General features: G+C 41.8%; 3 protein-coding genes across 20 annotated transcripts in view; 1 reads left to right on the top strand and 2 right to left on the bottom strand.

Moving 5' to 3' along the window:
- The window catches only part of MBTD1 (mbt domain containing 1), a 41,202-nt gene extending 33,920 nt beyond the window's left edge, over positions 1-7,282 (top strand). For 12 of the 17 annotated variants that reach the window (XM_075519010.1, XM_075519015.1, XM_075519021.1 and 9 more), the window contains 2 exons: positions 2,243-2,305; positions 3,282-3,420. In XM_075519010.1, the coding sequence (XP_075375125.1) occupies positions 2,243-2,283 (41 nt within the window). In that variant the 3' untranslated portion in view covers positions 2,284-2,305; positions 3,282-3,420. Of the gene's footprint in view, positions 1-2,242; positions 2,306-3,281 lie in introns of all 17 variants that reach the window. The other 5 variants (XM_075519026.1, XM_075519023.1, XM_075519022.1 and 2 more) reach the window with 1 other exon arrangement.
- A 600-nt stretch (positions 7,283-7,882) lies between these two features.
- On the bottom strand, positions 7,883-10,768 carry LOC142417889 (nucleoside diphosphate kinase). The gene is made up of 5 exons (XM_075519030.1): positions 10,610-10,768; positions 10,095-10,227; positions 9,399-9,500; positions 8,554-8,666; positions 7,883-8,128 (listed from the first exon to the last, which is right to left on the bottom strand). Exons 2-5 carry the CDS (start codon positions 10,221-10,223, stop codon positions 8,011-8,013), a joined length of 462 nt encoding a protein of 153 aa, XP_075375145.1. The 5' UTR covers positions 10,224-10,227; positions 10,610-10,768; the 3' UTR covers positions 7,883-8,010.
- A 2,616-nt stretch (positions 10,769-13,384) lies between these two features.
- Positions 13,385-17,726, bottom strand: part of LOC142417888 (nucleoside diphosphate kinase-like) — a 180,616-nt gene continuing 176,274 nt past the window's right edge. The window contains exons 2-6 of one of the 2 annotated variants that reach the window (XM_075519028.1): positions 16,842-16,948; positions 15,895-16,027; positions 15,265-15,366; positions 14,400-14,512; positions 13,385-14,069 (exon numbers count right to left, since the gene is read on the bottom strand). In XM_075519028.1, the coding sequence (XP_075375143.1) occupies positions 13,952-14,069; positions 14,400-14,512; positions 15,265-15,366; positions 15,895-16,023 (462 nt within the window). In that variant the 5' untranslated portion in view covers positions 16,024-16,027; positions 16,842-16,948 and the 3' untranslated portion in view covers positions 13,385-13,951. Of the gene's footprint in view, positions 14,070-14,399; positions 14,513-15,264; positions 15,367-15,894; positions 16,028-16,841; positions 16,949-17,153; positions 17,236-17,726 lie in introns of those variants that run through there. The other variant, XM_075519029.1, reaches the window with a different exon arrangement.

The following is a 17,726-nucleotide window of genomic DNA, read 5'->3' as shown; positions in this document are numbered from 1 at the left end:
AATATAGAAAATATATTTGAAAAGAGTTTGTCTTTTAGAATTTTCCCTATTTTTGCTGTAAAACCTGGGTTTAGTTTAAGTATCGACAGTATAATTGTGCATTGTGTATGAGTGAGCAGAGAAAAACTCTTAAAAATTAATTTATCAGTAATATTGAGCAAGTAGATTAAAATTTTGAGCTTATTTAGGGATAGTTTATGTAACGTAATCAATCTTCAATTATAGAAGTCCACTGCAAGGATCTGGTAGTTTTTTCTCTTCCCTTTTCCTAATATGTATGGCAATATAATGTAGCAGGTAAACAAATTATTTCTAACAAATATGTTGTAGCAATATGATCTGTCAGACAAACTGGATTATGCTGTCCCTGCAGGACAGTTGCCAAGTTGATAGATTTAGCTTCAGATTTGCTTGATTTACTCCCTTAAACCTGCTTTAGTCTGAGCAGGCTGCCATATTGGCCCTTTTCACTGACTGTGGAATACATCCAGAACAGTTTCTCTTGTCCGTGTGTTATCCATTAACAGAACGAGACACGGTAACCTACTTGCCGCCTTTAGACCCCAAGGACAAATCTTGACTGTCTTCTGCACACCTCTCAATGCTTCTCAAGAACTCCTTTATTTTTACTTCAGCTTGCTACTCGTGTGTACGTGCCTGTGTTTTAACAGAGTCTTTGATGCAAAAGAGAAACCTTGCTTAGGAGAGAGTGTTCTGGAGTGTTTTTTTCTGCACAGCTTTTCTTCTCTTACTGCAGATCTACACCTAAATTGCATTTATGTAGTGCACAGACATGCACAGGCTGAGTCTTCTGTGTCATTAGATTGCTGAGTTCCTACAAAACACCTATGTTCTTTGGTTTCCGATACCCAATGCTTTCTATGATCATTTTGGGGGAACTTTTCAAAGTTCTGAATTTTGGAGAGGCTGGACAAAGTTAGTTTTATTTGTGATGTAGCCTTTTTATTGTCCAAAGATGTTTGAAACCAGCAAGACCACACCCTTTAAGACCGGGGAAGAAGAGGGCATAACCCTGGTATTATTATAATAAGAACACATTTGAGATCATCAGGAACTTACTAATTGCATGCATATTCCTCAGCATCGTACACTGCCTCACATTTTAGCAGCTGTAGCTAGAATGTAGCCACATCGCAGGAGATGCTTATATGGCTTTGACTGGAAGTAGTGTAAGATCAGTAATGAGACAGGCATCTGCTCTAAAACTTCTTGTCTATAGGAGATCTCAGTAAGGCTCATTGGACAACTCTTTCCCATTTTGTACTGTCATAAGCACAGGAGAAAGTTTCAGTACTTAATCTTCTACAGTATGAAGTGGTTTTGCTCTCTGGCAAAGTCATGGTGCTTCTTTAGCGTACACGAGTGCTTTGCATCTTTGAGTCATATGAAATGATCTTTTAAGCACTGAAATGCAACTGTTGGACAGCTTCGCTTCTGAAAAGAGCCTATAGCCAGCCTGTCAGAGGAGATCGTTCTGAGATACTCCCGCTACTCTTGCACATATTCTTAACCATATCGCTCCATTCTATATTGATGTTTTGGGGGTTTGAACGATATTGCATAAGACACAGTCTTTCTTTGTCTCCAGGCAAATCACTGAGACTAAAAAGGGAGTACCTTGCGCATCTGCATCCCTTTTACTTCCAAGATGATCAGTCAGATGACTTCCATTAGCTTTTTTTATTCTTCTTTCAAAGTAACTTCGGTATAGCACACTCTTATGGAGAATTGTAGTTAAAAGCTGTATAATAGGGACAGATGAAGCAAAGTATCATTAAATATCTAAATGTAAGGATTTCAGTTCAAATTAGCTAGAGGCAAGCCAAATTATGGAGGCTGCTATTCCTCTTATACCTGCAGAAGCATTCTACAAATACTGGGGGTAGAGAAGAAAAAGAACATGCCTGGTGGATTTCAGATTGTATCCCTGACCTCTGTGTAGCCTTTGCGTAAGGTATTGGGAGCATATCCCAGGAACCAATTCTGTGTCTTATCATTTAGACAGCACTTTTTTTGTCCTCCACAGATCAAGATTCTTGATCAGAGTTGGGCATAATGCAGGGAAAAGTATTTAGGGGGGGAAAAAAAAAAGGCAAGGGATTGTGGGCTATGTAGGTGGGAGGAGGCATCTATTAAAGAAAGAAATGAGGAGAGCTTGCATTATGCTGCAACTTTTTGACATTTGTTAATATCTTAATTTTCAAATTTTATTTTTATTTAGCACAAGAGTTTGTTTCAACATGGAAGATGACAGAAAAATAATAAAAGAATAATCAAATGGCTTGTAAGTTATTGCAGGGCTACTAGTAGCAACAGGTTATGGGGTGGGTTTTTTTTTTTTGCTTTCACTGCATATTTCTGCATTTCAAGATACATTGGTAATGCATATAAACTTTGTATTCAGTAGCTATAAGCTTTAATACTCTTCTCATTCATTTGGTCATAGAGAACCATTTATTTTTGTATAATCAACCCTTTAATGTGGGTACTGCACCTTTAATGAAAGTCTTGACATGTTTTGTTTTCAGTGTTCTTTTCATTGTGCTCATATTTTGATAGTTATCACTATTCATTAATGAAACTGAAAAAGTAATTGTGACATGGCTATTCATAACATCTTTTTTTATGTCTTAGATCTCATTTCTATTTTCTTTTTACAAAAGAAAGAAGAGAGAAGATTAAAACTACAAAAAAGCTGTTTTGCTTGAATGAAACTTGCCTTCTGGGATCTTAAAATTTTTATGATGTGTTGAGAATCTTTGTCAATGTTTTTTCTTGTCTCACATAGACCATTTACAGTAACTGGGCAAAGTAATGTGATTTGTAGATGGTAAATGGCCAACACTTTTACTTACTTTTACTAGTGTAAAGACTAAATAGGAAGTAAACAGTAAACAAAAGAGTAAACAGTAAAATAAGTGTTGTTCTGAGCAACAGTCATTATTCCTATTAACACGCTCAGTTACCTTCTTAAACCAGTGATTTAAAATAGTAAATTCTTGAGAAAAGCCTGTGGAGAATATATTATTCTAAGTAATTTGTTCAAATGTTTAATATTAGAGCATAACTTAAAGTTCAATTTACGGTCAGAAAGCATCTGCTTTCTGTGGGATACTGAGTGTGAAAAGAAGAATCACTAAAATGCAGGATTTAAGAAAATGGGAAATCTAGGGTCTGTTCTCAATTTAATATGAAGTAAATTTAAGGAAAAGTTGTACTTTGAATTTTATAGATCTTTAATGTTCATCTTTTATTTTTAGTTACTTCATTGCAGCTGAAGGAGGAGTTGCTAGATGGAGAAGAGTATAGCTTCCTTCAAGGAGCATCTGATCAGGAAAGCAACGGATCTGCCAGTTACTACATCAAACAAGAACCATAAGGCAGCTCAGAAAAGTGAGGGGCAGAGTATTGGTGATAGGAAAAGAGCCTTTTTCCAGGACTGACTGATTTTGTTCCCACTTCGATGGTACAGTTCAGGTGACTGTACCTGGGGCACTTTGCTAACTGTAGATGAGTTAGACTCAGTTCAGAATTTTTTGGAAGGGCGGGGAAACTATTTTAGTGAAAAAGATTTTTCAATTTATTAAAAACAAAAATGGACACTTTTGTGTTGTATTTGAAGCTTTTGAAAGAATTTTGTAATATTTTCAAGTTCAGATTTATTGTGCATTGTTAACAAGAACTGAAATTCTAATTTTTTGGTAAGATTAAAGTTTAATTAGCATGATTGTGGGAAGCGGTTGGAGGAAGATATAGTTGCAAATACAAATGAACTGTCATAACAAATGAACCTTTTTGGTACAAGTTGGGAGACTTTTAGACTCTTGTGAACTGCACTGGTCACGCCTCTGTGTTTTTTTTATTGTGAAAATAAGGCATTTAAGCCCTAATTTAGAGGCATAAATTGTATGTGGAAGGTAATCCTGTAAAGCTCTACTCAGTGAGTAGCCCCAATTGCAATGGAGCCATCGCCTGAGGAAGATTTTAACTTTTCAAGATGTTTTTATTTAGTTTAAAATACTTCTTTTTTTTATATATAAGAATTTTTTTTAAAAAAAAAGTTCCTTAGGGTCTGATTCAGTGCCCATTAATATCAATAGCCTTGTCTCCATTGACTGCAGCGGGCATTGGATTGGGACTATAAAGCTCTTGTCTGGTCATGAATGTCTGTAGTCTTGGAATGCTTCAGCAAATGTTTACAGAGCCCTATGCCAAACTGGAACTTCAGAAAATTCCCTCATTTGGAAGACTAGTTTTAGCTAGGAATTTAGACTAAAGAAAAAACTTAGATGGACAGTAACTCAGGCCTCCCTTGGTAGTGGGAAGGAACTTCTGAGTATTCTTCTGATTATTTTCTTCCATTCAGGAAGACCTAGATGTTTCCTTACCATCTTAAATATTTATTTGTGAACATTCAAAACCGATATTCCACGTGGTTTCAGGTGAGCTAAAAGGAGCCATACATTGCAGATTAAAAAAATGAGTTCAGTTCTGCACAGCCTGCAATATTCTTTTCTTGCTGCAATAGTGTAATATGGAAGTTGAGACTTGAGAACAGTATATAAATCATATTCTGTCTAGTATATAATTCATAAACTGGATTTGCTTATTGCCTGGAATCCTTGTGTCTCACTTCAGGTATCCCATTAGCCTCACCTGCTTAACTGTCCAGATTTTTTAAAGGCCGAAGTCATATAAAAGGGTGAAAATGACTACCAGTAAAATACAAAGTATTTTAGCATGAGCTCTTAATAATTTGGATTTTGTCTTTCTGTATTTTTGAACTTTGTACATTTTTGTAAATTATCACATTCATGGAGTTGATTAGTAAAATGGTTAATCAGCCCTGCAGAGCTGTGACTGGAAAAATGTGCATCAAGAGCTTTAGCTTTTACCAGTAAGGTTCATTAACTAAACTCTCAGGAATTAACTGCATATGTTCTATAAGTGCTTCTGGGTCTTAGCAGGTCCCCTTCAGAGCAGTACAATGATCATCTGACTCTTGACCATAAATTAGGGCTTAAAAAAAAAAATTAATCAAAATTATTAACGTCTGTGTTCCTACAGCCTAAGAAATGCTTTAAGGATATCAACCCACAGAGCCCCAGGAGACCATTTTTGTATATTGTTGTTTGAGCTTAAAAAAAACAGTGCATAGAAAGTTGAAAACCAGCAATTTGATTATTTTCTAAAATATTGCTCTAACTTTGGGTACATAGTATTGGTAATATGCACAGGTTTACCTCATTCTATGCAAGAGGGGTTAATTATGTAAAGTTTTGTATTTACTACTGGAAGTAAAAAATGTCCTGTATAGTGTAGGAATGTCTGGAATTCTTTTCTCCCTTACTGGTAAAATTTCTTAAATAATGACCCCTTTTTAACAACAGCTTCTTGTATTGACAGAATCTGGTTATCAGATTATAAGTATCTGTAACTTCAGGTGGTAAAGACATTTTAGCTCTCTAAAATAGCCATAAAAAGGACTTTGTCAGGCTTGGTAGACTTCAAATACATTCTCTCAGAATCTGACCCACCCATGACGTTTCTTTTGAACAGCCTGGATTTGAGAAGTAGGATTAGAGGCCATCGTAGTGACACTTTGAGCCTTGGCTATATTTTTTCCCTGTGTTCTCAATTGAACCTGCTGTAAAATCCAGCTCTGCAAGCATTGATTTGGTTTGGTAAGTGCATCACTGTTGATTTTAATGCAACAACTTGCAGATTGTCCCAGTCAGCTGAAAAAAGGTTGGCACAATCCTGCTTTCTTCTCTCATCAGTAGCTTCTGACTTAAGTAGAAAAAACTGCTGCATTAATTTGTGTTTCATAATGTGAAGGCTTGGGCTAGTCATGAGCAACGTATATTGCCAAGTCACTAAACCTTGGGCTTCTGTGTATTGTCCAGGCTCATACCTGATTTCTGAGTTATTGTCTTCAAATGTCAAGAGGGAAGATTAGCACTTAAGTTGAACACACTTCCTGTGTTGAAGAAACGTAAGAGTCGGATTTGAAGTCTGTCAGTCTTTATAATGTTCTTTAAAAATAGGTATTTTATTCATTAAACACTAAAGTCTGTGAATTGACATGCATTCTCAGATACACATGTGACTTCAGTAGGAGTTGCGTGTTGAGATTTATGGGTGAAATTTCTCCTGTGTTTCTGAATTCAAAATACACCTAATTGTGTAATTGTCAAGTACAGTGAAATCTGTCCTAAGCAAACCACATAAAGAACTAATGGAAGTCACTTGCTTAGGGAGAGGTTTAAGGAAAACCTGAGCAAAATTCCGCCAGGTATTTAGAGAATGGTCTCTTCAAAGAGTGGGTTACCTGTTGGCTGTGGTGCCCATAGTATAGGCTTCACTGTATTTGTAAAGCATCTGTCAGTAACATGGCTGTAGGTGTTTTTATCTTTGTTTTACTCTAAGCTGTGTTACTTGGCTAAAAGAGCAGCAAAGTGTTGGACATCTGAAACCTTCAGTGGGGTCAAACTAATTTCAGTATTTGGCATAGCAGGTTTTTATAACCGTAAGGTAGCGCAAGTTATGTACCTTACTTTGCAGCTACCCTTCTTTTATTGCTCAAAATCTTTCTGCTGATCTTTGATTTTTATGTTATTTTAACTACAACTCTTTAACCTTTTCCTTGCTGCATCTGAGGAAAGCTAAAGCAGTTACAAATTCCTTGTTCTACGGATACTAACACGGGTTTCAGTGTTTGTTTGTTTTTTTATTGTTGTTTTATGTGATGTGAATACCCTCTCCCGTCAATATTTGTACGATGGTGCTAATATATTTGGTAACAATCCTTTATTGGGAAGGGATTTTAAAAAACTGTGATTTAAACTGAATTTTTCTTCCTTTTAATTTTCATATTTAAAACAAAAAGCCACAGCCATTTATACAAAAAAGGCATCAGCTTTGGCCCCTGGGAGAATGTTGGGGCAGGAATCAAGACGAAACAAATAGGGTTTTTACATCATTTCTGTATGTATTTGATATATAGATCAATATCTGTACAAATTTAATCTTTTATTTTCTTGGTAATTTGTGTGGTCAATGAGAGAGTATTTAAAGCTTTCTCATGCAATGTACCTAAGTGAAAAAAAAAAAATGCTTTTGGAGAAATTCATGTTACTTTCATTTTTACGAGACTGCAGATTTTCAGCATGGATGTGAAAAGCATTAAAATTATAACTTTGTGTACAAGATGAAAATAATTCACTAAATTTGCCTTTTTTACACAAAATAAAAATGATAAAAAGCCTTTTTCTGAATAGCGATTGTTTTGTTTAAACGGCACTCTGTGGCACATACATAAATGCATCCCAGCTTGTTTCTCTCGTAAGAGAATGCAGATTAAAATATCCCCAGTTTGCAAAACCATGAATGTTTTAAGTAAGCGGGTATGTTAGTCTGAGCACAAATAACACGAGAGGCTTGGAGCACAAGGTAAGGTTTTTAATACGAGACAGAGGTGGCAGTAGAGAAGCATTTAATAGAGAGCAAGCTTTGCACTTGGTCTCATATTTCACAGTTGGTATTAATAGTTGTATAGGGAGGGAAGTTTTGTCAGGGGGTCACGTGTTTTTCATCTAGTTCAGTTCTGTTGGAAGTAGCTCAAGCATCCCTTCAACTCTCCCTCTGCAAGTTGGCTTTGCAACTGTACTGTATTTCAGTCGTCTTCAAAGCAACTTTGCAATGAACAGAAGTCACTGAATTTTTATTGATAGGCCTGTACAGGGAAGTTTGTGTTAACTATTCCTTCTACAAGAGGAAAACATCGAATGACTGGGTAAAATGACGTATGTTGCCTATCTGAACACAGTAGTCTCTTTTACAGTGAATGCACCACAACAGATTAGTTCATATCCATTTATTTGACAGTGCTGAAAATGACTAAGATAACTGTGGTGATAATTGCTCCCAGGTCAATAGCTGGAATGAGATGATGTGTTAAGAAGGCACAATTCATTGTGGAAACTCATTTCACTCATAGATCCAGTCATGTGCACAAGATTTGAAGTCAATGAGCTCTGCAGGTTTGAACCACAGGTTGATCTCCTTCTGCGCACTTTCTACGGAGTCACTGCCATGGATGATGTTTCTGTGGAAGGAGACAAAGGCATTTTTCCATATAAAAACACTTTCAGCAACTAGTAGTTCTCAATATGCAAAAACGTGGATGAAGCATCTAGAGCTGCAAGACTACTCCTTCAGGGACAGTATTCAAATACCCCCACCATAAGAGCTAATTAAGCCTAGCAGGGTGAATGAAGCCTAGTAGGGTGACTAGGGCTACTTCACTACACGAGCCACTGACTCATCTTACATGAGGCTCTGATGAGGAGCTGATATTTCAAAAAAAGTCAGTTTTGTACCAAGCCATTTTCTTAAGTAGCAGTTACGGACTGTGACCTGCAAATAAAATACCATGAGACTAGGGTATCAACCAACAATTTTGACTTTCTGGAATAAAAGACTACTAACACTGCATCTTTAATCTCGACTGATAACAAACTGAGCACAAACCTTCCTACTTGAATGCAGAAGTCGCCACGGATGGTACCAGGCTTTGAGTCAGCAGGGTTTGTTTCCCCTAGCATTACTCTCCCAGTTTTAACCACGTTGAGTCCTTCCCATACCTTAAGGAAAAAAGACAAATAAATCCTATTAATCCATGCTTATACAAAATAGCAAAGATTAATCTTTGTTAATAACATACTTTGCAAAGAAATAAGGGCTCTACCACTAAAAAAAAAAAAAAAAAATCAATCTAGCCTAGACTCTCTTAGGCCTGTAAAGACTAGGGAAAAAAAATCCCTAGTTTTTTTAATAACTTTCAGTTTAAAAATGATTATAAAAAAGACTATCAATGTTGTCCCTCCAGTGAAGGAGATACATTACCTAGCCTCAGAGTTAACTGAGGTACAAAGCCAACTTGGAACCCTTTCTGTAGCGAGTTGCAGGTGCTCCTCGTTATGTACACAGTCAGGAGCAGACACTGCCGGGGGCAATGTTACTGTTTTGGGGGGAGTGCAAAAAAAAATGACACAGAGATGGGTTTCTAGGGGAAAGCCCTGACCCTTTTTTGCCCAAATGATTCTTCAGTGCAGAGGACTGGCTTTCAGGAATTTTGCTTAATCCATGTTAAGCATTTTAATATACATTTTATACATGCACACTTTCCTTCTTGTTAATAATAACTTCTTACTTGATTGTCTTCATTTTAATTTTGGTTTTCTTTTGCCACTGTCAGAACTGGGTAGTTTGAAAAAGTGTTTCTGTAACACTGTATCTGAATATATTAAAATAATTTACAGCACAAAGCAAATATATTCAAAAAAGTAGTCTTTAAGTAAAATCAAGTCACTTACCATGGCCACAACAGGTCCAGAGTTCATGTATTTAACCAAACCGGGGTAGAATGGTCGGTCTTTGAGGTCAATGTAATGTTGTTTGAGAAGGTCTTCGGAGGCCTTTAAAAGGATAGATGTGACATTAAATATCACTTTCAAAATATCATACCACAAAAACTGTTACTGCTGTAAGACTACAGCATTAGTGACTGGATTCACCAGTCATTAATATTATCAACACTGCTGCCATTACAGGTTTCAGTGAAAGTGCCTAATGTAAAATTAGGAGTGCATGACACATCATCTTTCTTTGTAGTAGTCAGTATTGCGAGCTGTCAAAATTACTTCTTTGCATTACAGTAATCCTCAGCAGTGAGCTGAGTGCAAGATGTCTGGATGATGTTACCCGATACAACCTTTCAGTCAAGGTCATTTTGGCGCTCTCAGTTAGGTTACATTAAGCCATACAAGCAAATTTTGTTTCCTTGGGAAATGGCAGAGATCAAACGTTTGTGATTGCCAGGAAGCTTGGCCTGGTGAGTGATCCTGTACTTCCAGATTTGTACTTGTGCAAATTCAGCATCAGATGCCCACTCTGATGCAGGAAAAGCCGCATAGGAAGATATATATATTTAAGTACCTACTCTGGCAGGTGAGGGAAAGTGTTTAGGGCAGAGCCGGCGCAGGGGCGATTCCCCGGCCTCGGAGACTTACGTGCACGAACTTCATGGCCACCAGCCGGAAGCCTTTCTGCTCGAACCGCTTAATGATCTCTCCCACCAGCCCCCGCTGGACCCCATCGGGCTTGATGGCGATGAAGGTGCGCTCGCAGTTGGCAGCCATCGCGCTGCGGGGCAGAAGGACACGCAGGCGTCAGCCTCGGCACCGCCGTCCCCCGCCGCCGCCTCAAGGTCGGAGGGAGCCGGCGGCCGCCCCACCATGGCGGGGCCCGGCCCGGCCCGCCCAGGCCCACGTGGCACCGGGCTGGCGTTGTGCCCCCCCCCCCGCGCCCGGCGACGCCGGCCCTGCCGCGCTCCGCTCAGCCCGCGGGGCCCCGCTCCCGCCCCTCCCCGCTCGCTGAGGCGAGGCCCGCAGGCCGTCGCCGCGCCCGGGGCTGTGGCGGCCGGTCCGCCATGCGGCGGCCGCCGTTTTGCGCACCCCTCGGCCTCCCCTCACGAAGCGGCCCGGGGGGGGGGGGGGGGGGTGCGGAGGCCCGGCCCTCGCCTCACCTCGCCGGAGCTCCCGCAGCCGCTACCGCCCGCACCGCAGCCGCCGAAGAAAGAGGAGGAGGAAGCGGGCGGTCGCCGGATCCCCCGCCCTGCGGAGAGGAGGAGCCGCCCGGCTTGCGGCGCTTGGGGGCGGGCCTGGCGGGGCTGGGGGCTCGCTTCGGCGCCCGCCCGCCCACACCCGCCAGCCCGCGGGGCCGCGGTGCGGGCCGGGCCGGCCGGCGGGACGCTGCTGCTGGGCCTGGCGGCGGCCGCGGCGCTCCCTCAGCGCCCGACGGGGTGCGGCCCAGCTGCCGCCGAGCCCCCGCCGCGCCTGGCAGCCGGCCTGGCCGCGGGCCCCTCGCCGGGCTGCGGGCAGCTGTCGGCCGGGCTGTGCCGAACGGCCGGCGGCACCTGTCGCCTTCACCCCCTCGGAAGCCGCCTTGGAGGGTTATTAACTTTCAGTTGCAGCAACGGGGGCGTAAGCCTTTTCCACAGTGAAAAGATTAAGGATGTTTAACTAACTTGATCGACAGCCGGATGAATATGAGCCGGCAGTGTGCCCAGGTGGCCAAGAAGGCCAATGGCATCCTGGCTTGTACCAGAAACAGTGTGGCCAGCAGGACCAGGGAAGCGATCGTCCCCCTGTACTCGGCACTGGTGAGGCCGCCCCTCGAATACTGTGTTCAGTTTTGGGCCCCTCACTACAAGAGAGACATTGAGGGGCTGGAGCGTGTCCAGAGAAGGGCAACGAAGCTGGTGAAGGGTCTGGAGCACAAGGCTGATGAGGAGCGGCTGAGGGACCTGGGGTTGTTCAGCCTGGAGAAGAGGAGGCTGAGGGGAGACCTTATTGCTCTCTACAACTACCTGAAAGGAGGGTGTAGCAAGGTGGGGGTCGGTCTCTTCTCCCAGGTAACAAGTGATAGGATGAGAGGAAATGGCCTCACGTTGCGCCAGGGGAGGTTTAGACTGGATATTAGGAAATGTTACTTCACTGAAAGGGTTGTCCAGCATTGGAACAGGCTGCCCAGGGAAGTGGTTGAGTCGCCATCCCTGGAGGTATTTAAAAGATGTTTGGATGAGGTGCTTAGGGATATGGTGTAGTGGTGGACTTGGTAGTGTTAGGTTAACGGTTTGACTTGGTGATCTTAAAGGTCTTTTCTAACTTACACGATTCTGTGATTCTGCGATTCTGTAACCGCACTAAATCATTTTTTACTAAGAGGTACTTGCTTTTCTATTTTCAGAGATATCCCTGCAGCCTGCTCACTAACAGTGCTACTGCCAACCTACCTTGACCCAAGCAGTATGCCTTACAGCTGCTTGAAATTACATTTCTCACAGAAAAGTGACGTAGGATCCATAAGCTAGGAAAGTTATCGGTGATATTTCTTTTGTTGGGATACAGGAAGATGGAAGCTGCAAAGCGTCAAAACGCAGGTGTAAAACTCCACAGTCCCTGGACCCGCATCACAATGAGAATTAGGAAGAGTGTTGTTACTTACTATGTTTACTACTTGGTACTTTACGAATTTACAAAACACATTTTATCTTCCTGAGCTAGTTATATACCACCACTACAATTCTAATACTGAAGAAATACCCTTTGCAGTACTTATTGTCGGCAGTCTCTTACTGAGGGGCCACTTACAATTAGTGAAACTGGACACGCTCACTCAGGCATCTCAGATGTGCAGGAATACTGCATCTCTTCCCAGAGAGGGCTGCCCTCCACCTCCTCTCAGTCTAAACGCATTAGAAGTACTAATCAGTAGCTTTCTGACAACCCCCACATCTCCAGATAACCCAAATTTCTCTGTTTTGTAGTAAGCAAATCAAGAAAAAGAAACCTCAAGTAATCCTTTAAGCAAAAATGGAACTGGAGAGTACTCATCTCGTGCACAGGTTTGTCACATGTTCCCCCTTCTCTAACAACCTTTAAGTTAATTATTTATCTTCCACAGCACTGAGTATTTTCAGAAGAGATGCTAACAACCTCACCTACAGTTTGGTAGCTAGGGAATTTGTTCCCTCTCCTTATAGTCATTAATTAGCTCTAAGACAATGTAATGAAAATTTCCTTTTATTTCACTTAAGAAACAGCAAATGTTGTTTTATTTTGCACCATCTCTTTTTAGGAGTTAGATATCTTCATAAAGTATCGTTAAGCATTGAATTCAACATTCATTGCACAGTTTAGTATTTGAAACAAGAACTCACCGTAGGAAAAAAATATAGGAGTTTGAACAACTAATTTCATTAAACTCTTGCTTTCAATGAATAAAATGTTGCAGGTAAATAAACACATAATATTGACCCCAACACATTTCTTGTTCTTCATCCAGTACAGCTAGTGAATATTTGTTAAAATTTCTGCAAGAGGCCAATAGTTTTCTCTGATAGAAGCAGACACTTCTACTGAAAAACATTTAACATTATGACTGTATTTCCTTACATGATTAAATAAATTAAAAAAAAAAGCTACAGTCACTTCTGAAATACCTTATCCAAGAGCAGCTTGCTTTGTAGTTACAACTATTAAGGAAAGAACACAAATGAGAACATAGCTAAATTATCAGCTGTTCAGTCACTAAAGCAAACATCACTCTGTTGCTCTGTGCAATGTCAGAGGACTGCTACAGTAAAGTGGCTGAAGGCAGATCACCCTCACCCATCCTCACATTAATCTTCTTTTCACATAAAAGGGCATTTCAGAAAGCCTGGCCTATTAATCCTTCCTTAAAATGCTAAATAAATCCCGCGTGGGGAAAAAAAAAGCAAGTTGAAACAGTGTCAATCTAGAGGAAAGTTCCCATTTTAATCAAAGCTGTGCTCTGTGTACAGGCATAGTGCATTCTGGAGAGAGAAATAAAGAAGCTTTTTTCTACAGCCGTTTTGGGCATGGGGATTCTCTTGATATCAAGCTCAATCCTCAACATTTGGGCACACTATCAATATATTTACATACCACCAGTTGTCCCCTAACATTTTAACATTAACCTTTGACACTGAGCCATTTACGTATTTATTTACCAAATAAATTTTTACCAGATTTTTTTCTCTTTACCAAAATACCCTCTTTGACTACAGAGTGTTTCAGGAAAATATAGGCGTTATATGCTCCGTGTTTTAATCTCATATCTTTCACCCCCAGAAGCAGCTTTTTAAAAGTACAATTCCATCTATAACTTGACAGCTTTTTAACCAAAGCAGCAGCAAACACTGACTATATTTAATATTCACAACAGAGCAATCTCACAGATTTCCGAGACAGGTTTCTACCAGTTTATATGAAGAGCTTTAAAAAAGCTAGAGGCTAGCAGCTGTTTACAGACACTAAGGATATCAGAAGGTATAGGCTCAGTTTTACTCATAGATCCATTCATGAGCACAGCTTCTGTAATCAACCAGTTCTTCAGGAGTGAACCATAAACTGATCTCTGTCTCAGCACTTTCTACAGAATCACTTCCATGAATGATGTTCCTAGGCAAAAAAAAAGGTAGATGTAAAAGTAATACAATCCTCAAACGCAAAGCAAAGCAAGCTTTGCTTTTTGAAGTGGTGTCCATTATGGAGAGAAGTTGTAAGTAATTGTAAAGTAGTAACAGGCACGGAGTATGCAGTCCCAGCTTTGCTCATCATTTTTGTCAATGGGGAAGACCACAATTCGAGTTCCATCTTTTGATCGTAACGTTACATGGGCACAGGGAATGGCAGCTCCGTGCATAAGATAGAGCACAGTTCCTACATCTATCATGACATACCACTGGACATTTAGTGTCTTTAGGCGATATCAAAAGTTTCAAAATATACCTTCCAACTTGAACGCAGAGGTCACCGCGAATAGTGCCAGGCTTTGAATCGAATGGATTAGTTTCCCCCAGCATCACTCTTCCAGTCTTAACCACGTTAAGACCTTCCCACACCTTAAAAAAAAAAAAAAAAATCCATTGAGATTATTAAATCTTAGCGGTAGGTAAAGTAGCAAGAGTTAATCATACCTTCCAGAATTACACAATGCTGTCCATCATGGCACAAATCACCATCCAAATATTCCTAATAGCAAGACATATTTTATCTCCAATTTTTCTGTCAGATTCTTGAAGCATCTGTTGAAGTTACCTCCTTCTGCACAATACCTTTCCTCATCAAGGATGGGAAGAGGACAGTTTTAAATCTCAATATGGTAAACAGCCTTACAAAGCTGTCTGCCCACTGAAGATCTAGACCTCCAGCTCAACTATTTTACAAATACACTATCACACAAAAAAAGAGAAAATCCCTTCTAATGAAGTTAGACTGAAAAGATTTTCAAAGTTACTACAGCTTAGGAGTATAGTAAAAATATTCCACCATCAGTTTTCAGCTTGCTTAATACGTGGCATTTCCTAGTGGGTTTTTTGTGCAGGTTTGCTGTTTCTCAAGGTCCCAGCTTTGGCTCCCCCTTTACCCCTGCCCTCTTCCTCAACATACTGACTCAAAGGAGCGGAAGATTATGAAAAAAGATTAAATAAAAAGGAATTCACAGCACATCTTCCTAATTACAGTATTTGAATCTAGGTTTTAAAGTCCTTTTAAAAGAAGTAAACTAGAATTCAATAGGTAACACAATCTTATTGCAGCTAAGACAATTAAACAGCATATTTTTCTTAGCTGAACTTCATTTTTAAGAACTCACCATAGCTACAACAGGTCCGGAGTGCATATACTGCACCAGACCATCATAGAACGGCCGGTCTTTTAGGTCAATGTAGTGTTCTCTCAGAAGGTCTTCAGAGGCCTGCATTAAGAACCAACCAACCAAACAAAAAAAGCTTACTGTAAGAAGTTAAGAGCATACTGAAATCACATAGATTAACCACAGAGCACTATTAATCCTAAAACTGGCACGCACTTGAAAATTCAGCATTTCTAGCATCTTCCTAGAAGTACTTTTGGTCGACATGAATTTGAACTGTTTGCTTTAATCACAGCTGAACTTAGCAAAGTATCTTTTGCCAATATAGACAGCTTATGTGACCAGGTATTTGCTGAAGATATTCAGAGATATTTATTAGGTATAGGATGCACTTAAAAGAATATTCTCTTCAGATTAAGTACATGAAGTTACTAAAATTAGCGTGCTTAGCATGTCTAAAGCATTTAGCCAGAGCTGGGAATTGGAACTTTTCCAAATATTCAAAGACAGACTTCTCAAAATTTCAGGTTTAATGGTTCTGAAGACTACATTTGTCATTATAGCATGCTGCTCTATTTTAAGGCTGCCATTTATATAAAAAAGGAGACATACAAATTAAGGAAACCTTACATGTATTAATTTCATGGCCACCAGCTTGAATCCTTTCTGTTCAAACCGCTTGATGATTTCTCCCACCAGTCCCCGCTGGACTCCGTCAGGCTTGATGGCGATGAACGTGCGCTCAGAGATAGAAGCCATTGTCCTAATGAGGAAGGGAATAAAAGTCATTATTCCACGACCAGCAGGCAAGTGCAATCACAGCCCTGTATCGCGTGTAATATCAGCTATAATTATAATTAAATCGGCCACATCTGAAGGTCATTAACCCATGATCTGCACCGATTTGATAAATCAGTCACTGTACTCGGGTTTTCACAAGTGCTACAAGAGTAAATTTAAAACAATAACAATGTGCCACATATAGAAACAAGCAATTAGCAAATATTAAAATCAGGAAAGCTTTAAGTGGAATGGAAGGTAAAGACTCTCACAGACACATCTCCAAGTGCAGCGTGGGAGCCTGCTGCCCGCAGTTTAGGGCAAAGTAGGCTGAATAAATCCATATGCATCATTTTCATCTGTAAACCAATATTATCGGGGGGCTTTTTTGGAACACTGTTTTGCTGCAAGTGCGTGTCTACGTGTGTACACATATATATGTATACAGGTATGTACAGATGCATACATACACACACACACAGGCGAGGGGAAGCCCGCCCGGGGAGGCTGGATGCCACTGGGCGCGACGCGGGACGCAGCAGTTGGTGCTGCTTCAGTATGGTAGGAAAGCGCTGAAAGGGGTCTGCGTTTAGCCCCTGCCCGCGGTGAGGTGAGGTGAGGTGAGGTGAGGCGAGGTGAGGCGGGGCGAAGAGGCCCTTCCCGCCGCCCCTGTGCCCCGCCGAACCGGGGGGTGCCCGGGCCGGGCGTCCCCCCCGCCCCGCCTCCTGCTCCCCACCGCCGCCGCTTTTCTCCCCAGCACCCCCCCCCCCCGCGCCCCTGCCGCCGCCCCGTCTCACCTGCTGCCGGCCCCGCTGGCTCTGGCGGCCCGTCGCGGCGGCCGCTGCCGGCCCAGCCGCGGCTTAGCCCTAAGCCGCCCCCGCGGGCCGCCGCCTCGGGGCGGCCGGTTGTCATGGCGACGGGGCGGCCTCCCGCCTGCAGGGGGCGCTGGGCCGGGCCGGGCCCTGCGGGAGGTCCCGCGGGCGGGTGTCGCCGTTCCAGCCGCCGCCGGTGCAGGGGACGCCGCCGGTCCCGGAGACCCCCCCACCGCCCTCCGCGCTTGGGCTGCCCTTAACCCTTCCCGGGACCTCGCGATCGGTGTCGGCCCGCACCTTTTCTCCTAATCCGCTAATGGGCTTTGGTTCCGCCTTCCCCTTTCATCTCCCGCCGGCGGCCCCGGCCTGTGGGACCGACCTCTCCCCGTCTCCGACGGCGCGCACCGCCGCCTCGCCTCCGTCTGCTCCGAGCTCGGAACACTTGCTGTTGGTCTACACCATCATCTACTGATTTTCTCTTTCCCGAGTTATTTAAAGTGAAGATGCTAGGGAAATGCCTTTTTAAGCATTTAAGTCTTAGCTGCTGAATCTCATTGTGTATTTAACAAAAGGCACACAAAAATATTTAAATAAAAATTTCATTATCATACTGTTCTGTTTTCTTTAAGTTTCCTCTTTAAAGAAGGCAGGGGGGTTTTGCTGCCTAGACTGTTTTAGATCTCCGAGTCAAAACACCCTTCAACAATTTACCACTGAACTGTTTTGCCTTGAGCATTTTATTCCCTTGGAGAGATCCGAGGATAAAACATCTGGGCGCCCGATTCTTGCGTTCTCAGCACGTCCTGCTGAGAGGAAATCTGCGCTTGTCCTGTTTTTGTTTCTCAAACTGGGATGAACTTCCTGGGCTCT

The sequence above is a fragment of the Mycteria americana genome, chromosome 16 (genome assembly GCF_035582795.1).
Source record: "Mycteria americana isolate JAX WOST 10 ecotype Jacksonville Zoo and Gardens chromosome 16, USCA_MyAme_1.0, whole genome shotgun sequence".
In the NCBI taxonomy this organism is placed as follows: domain Eukaryota; kingdom Metazoa; phylum Chordata; class Aves; order Ciconiiformes; family Ciconiidae; genus Mycteria; species Mycteria americana.
The sequence above is the reverse complement of the archived record's forward strand: the minus strand, read 5'-3'. Positions and strand labels throughout refer to the sequence as shown.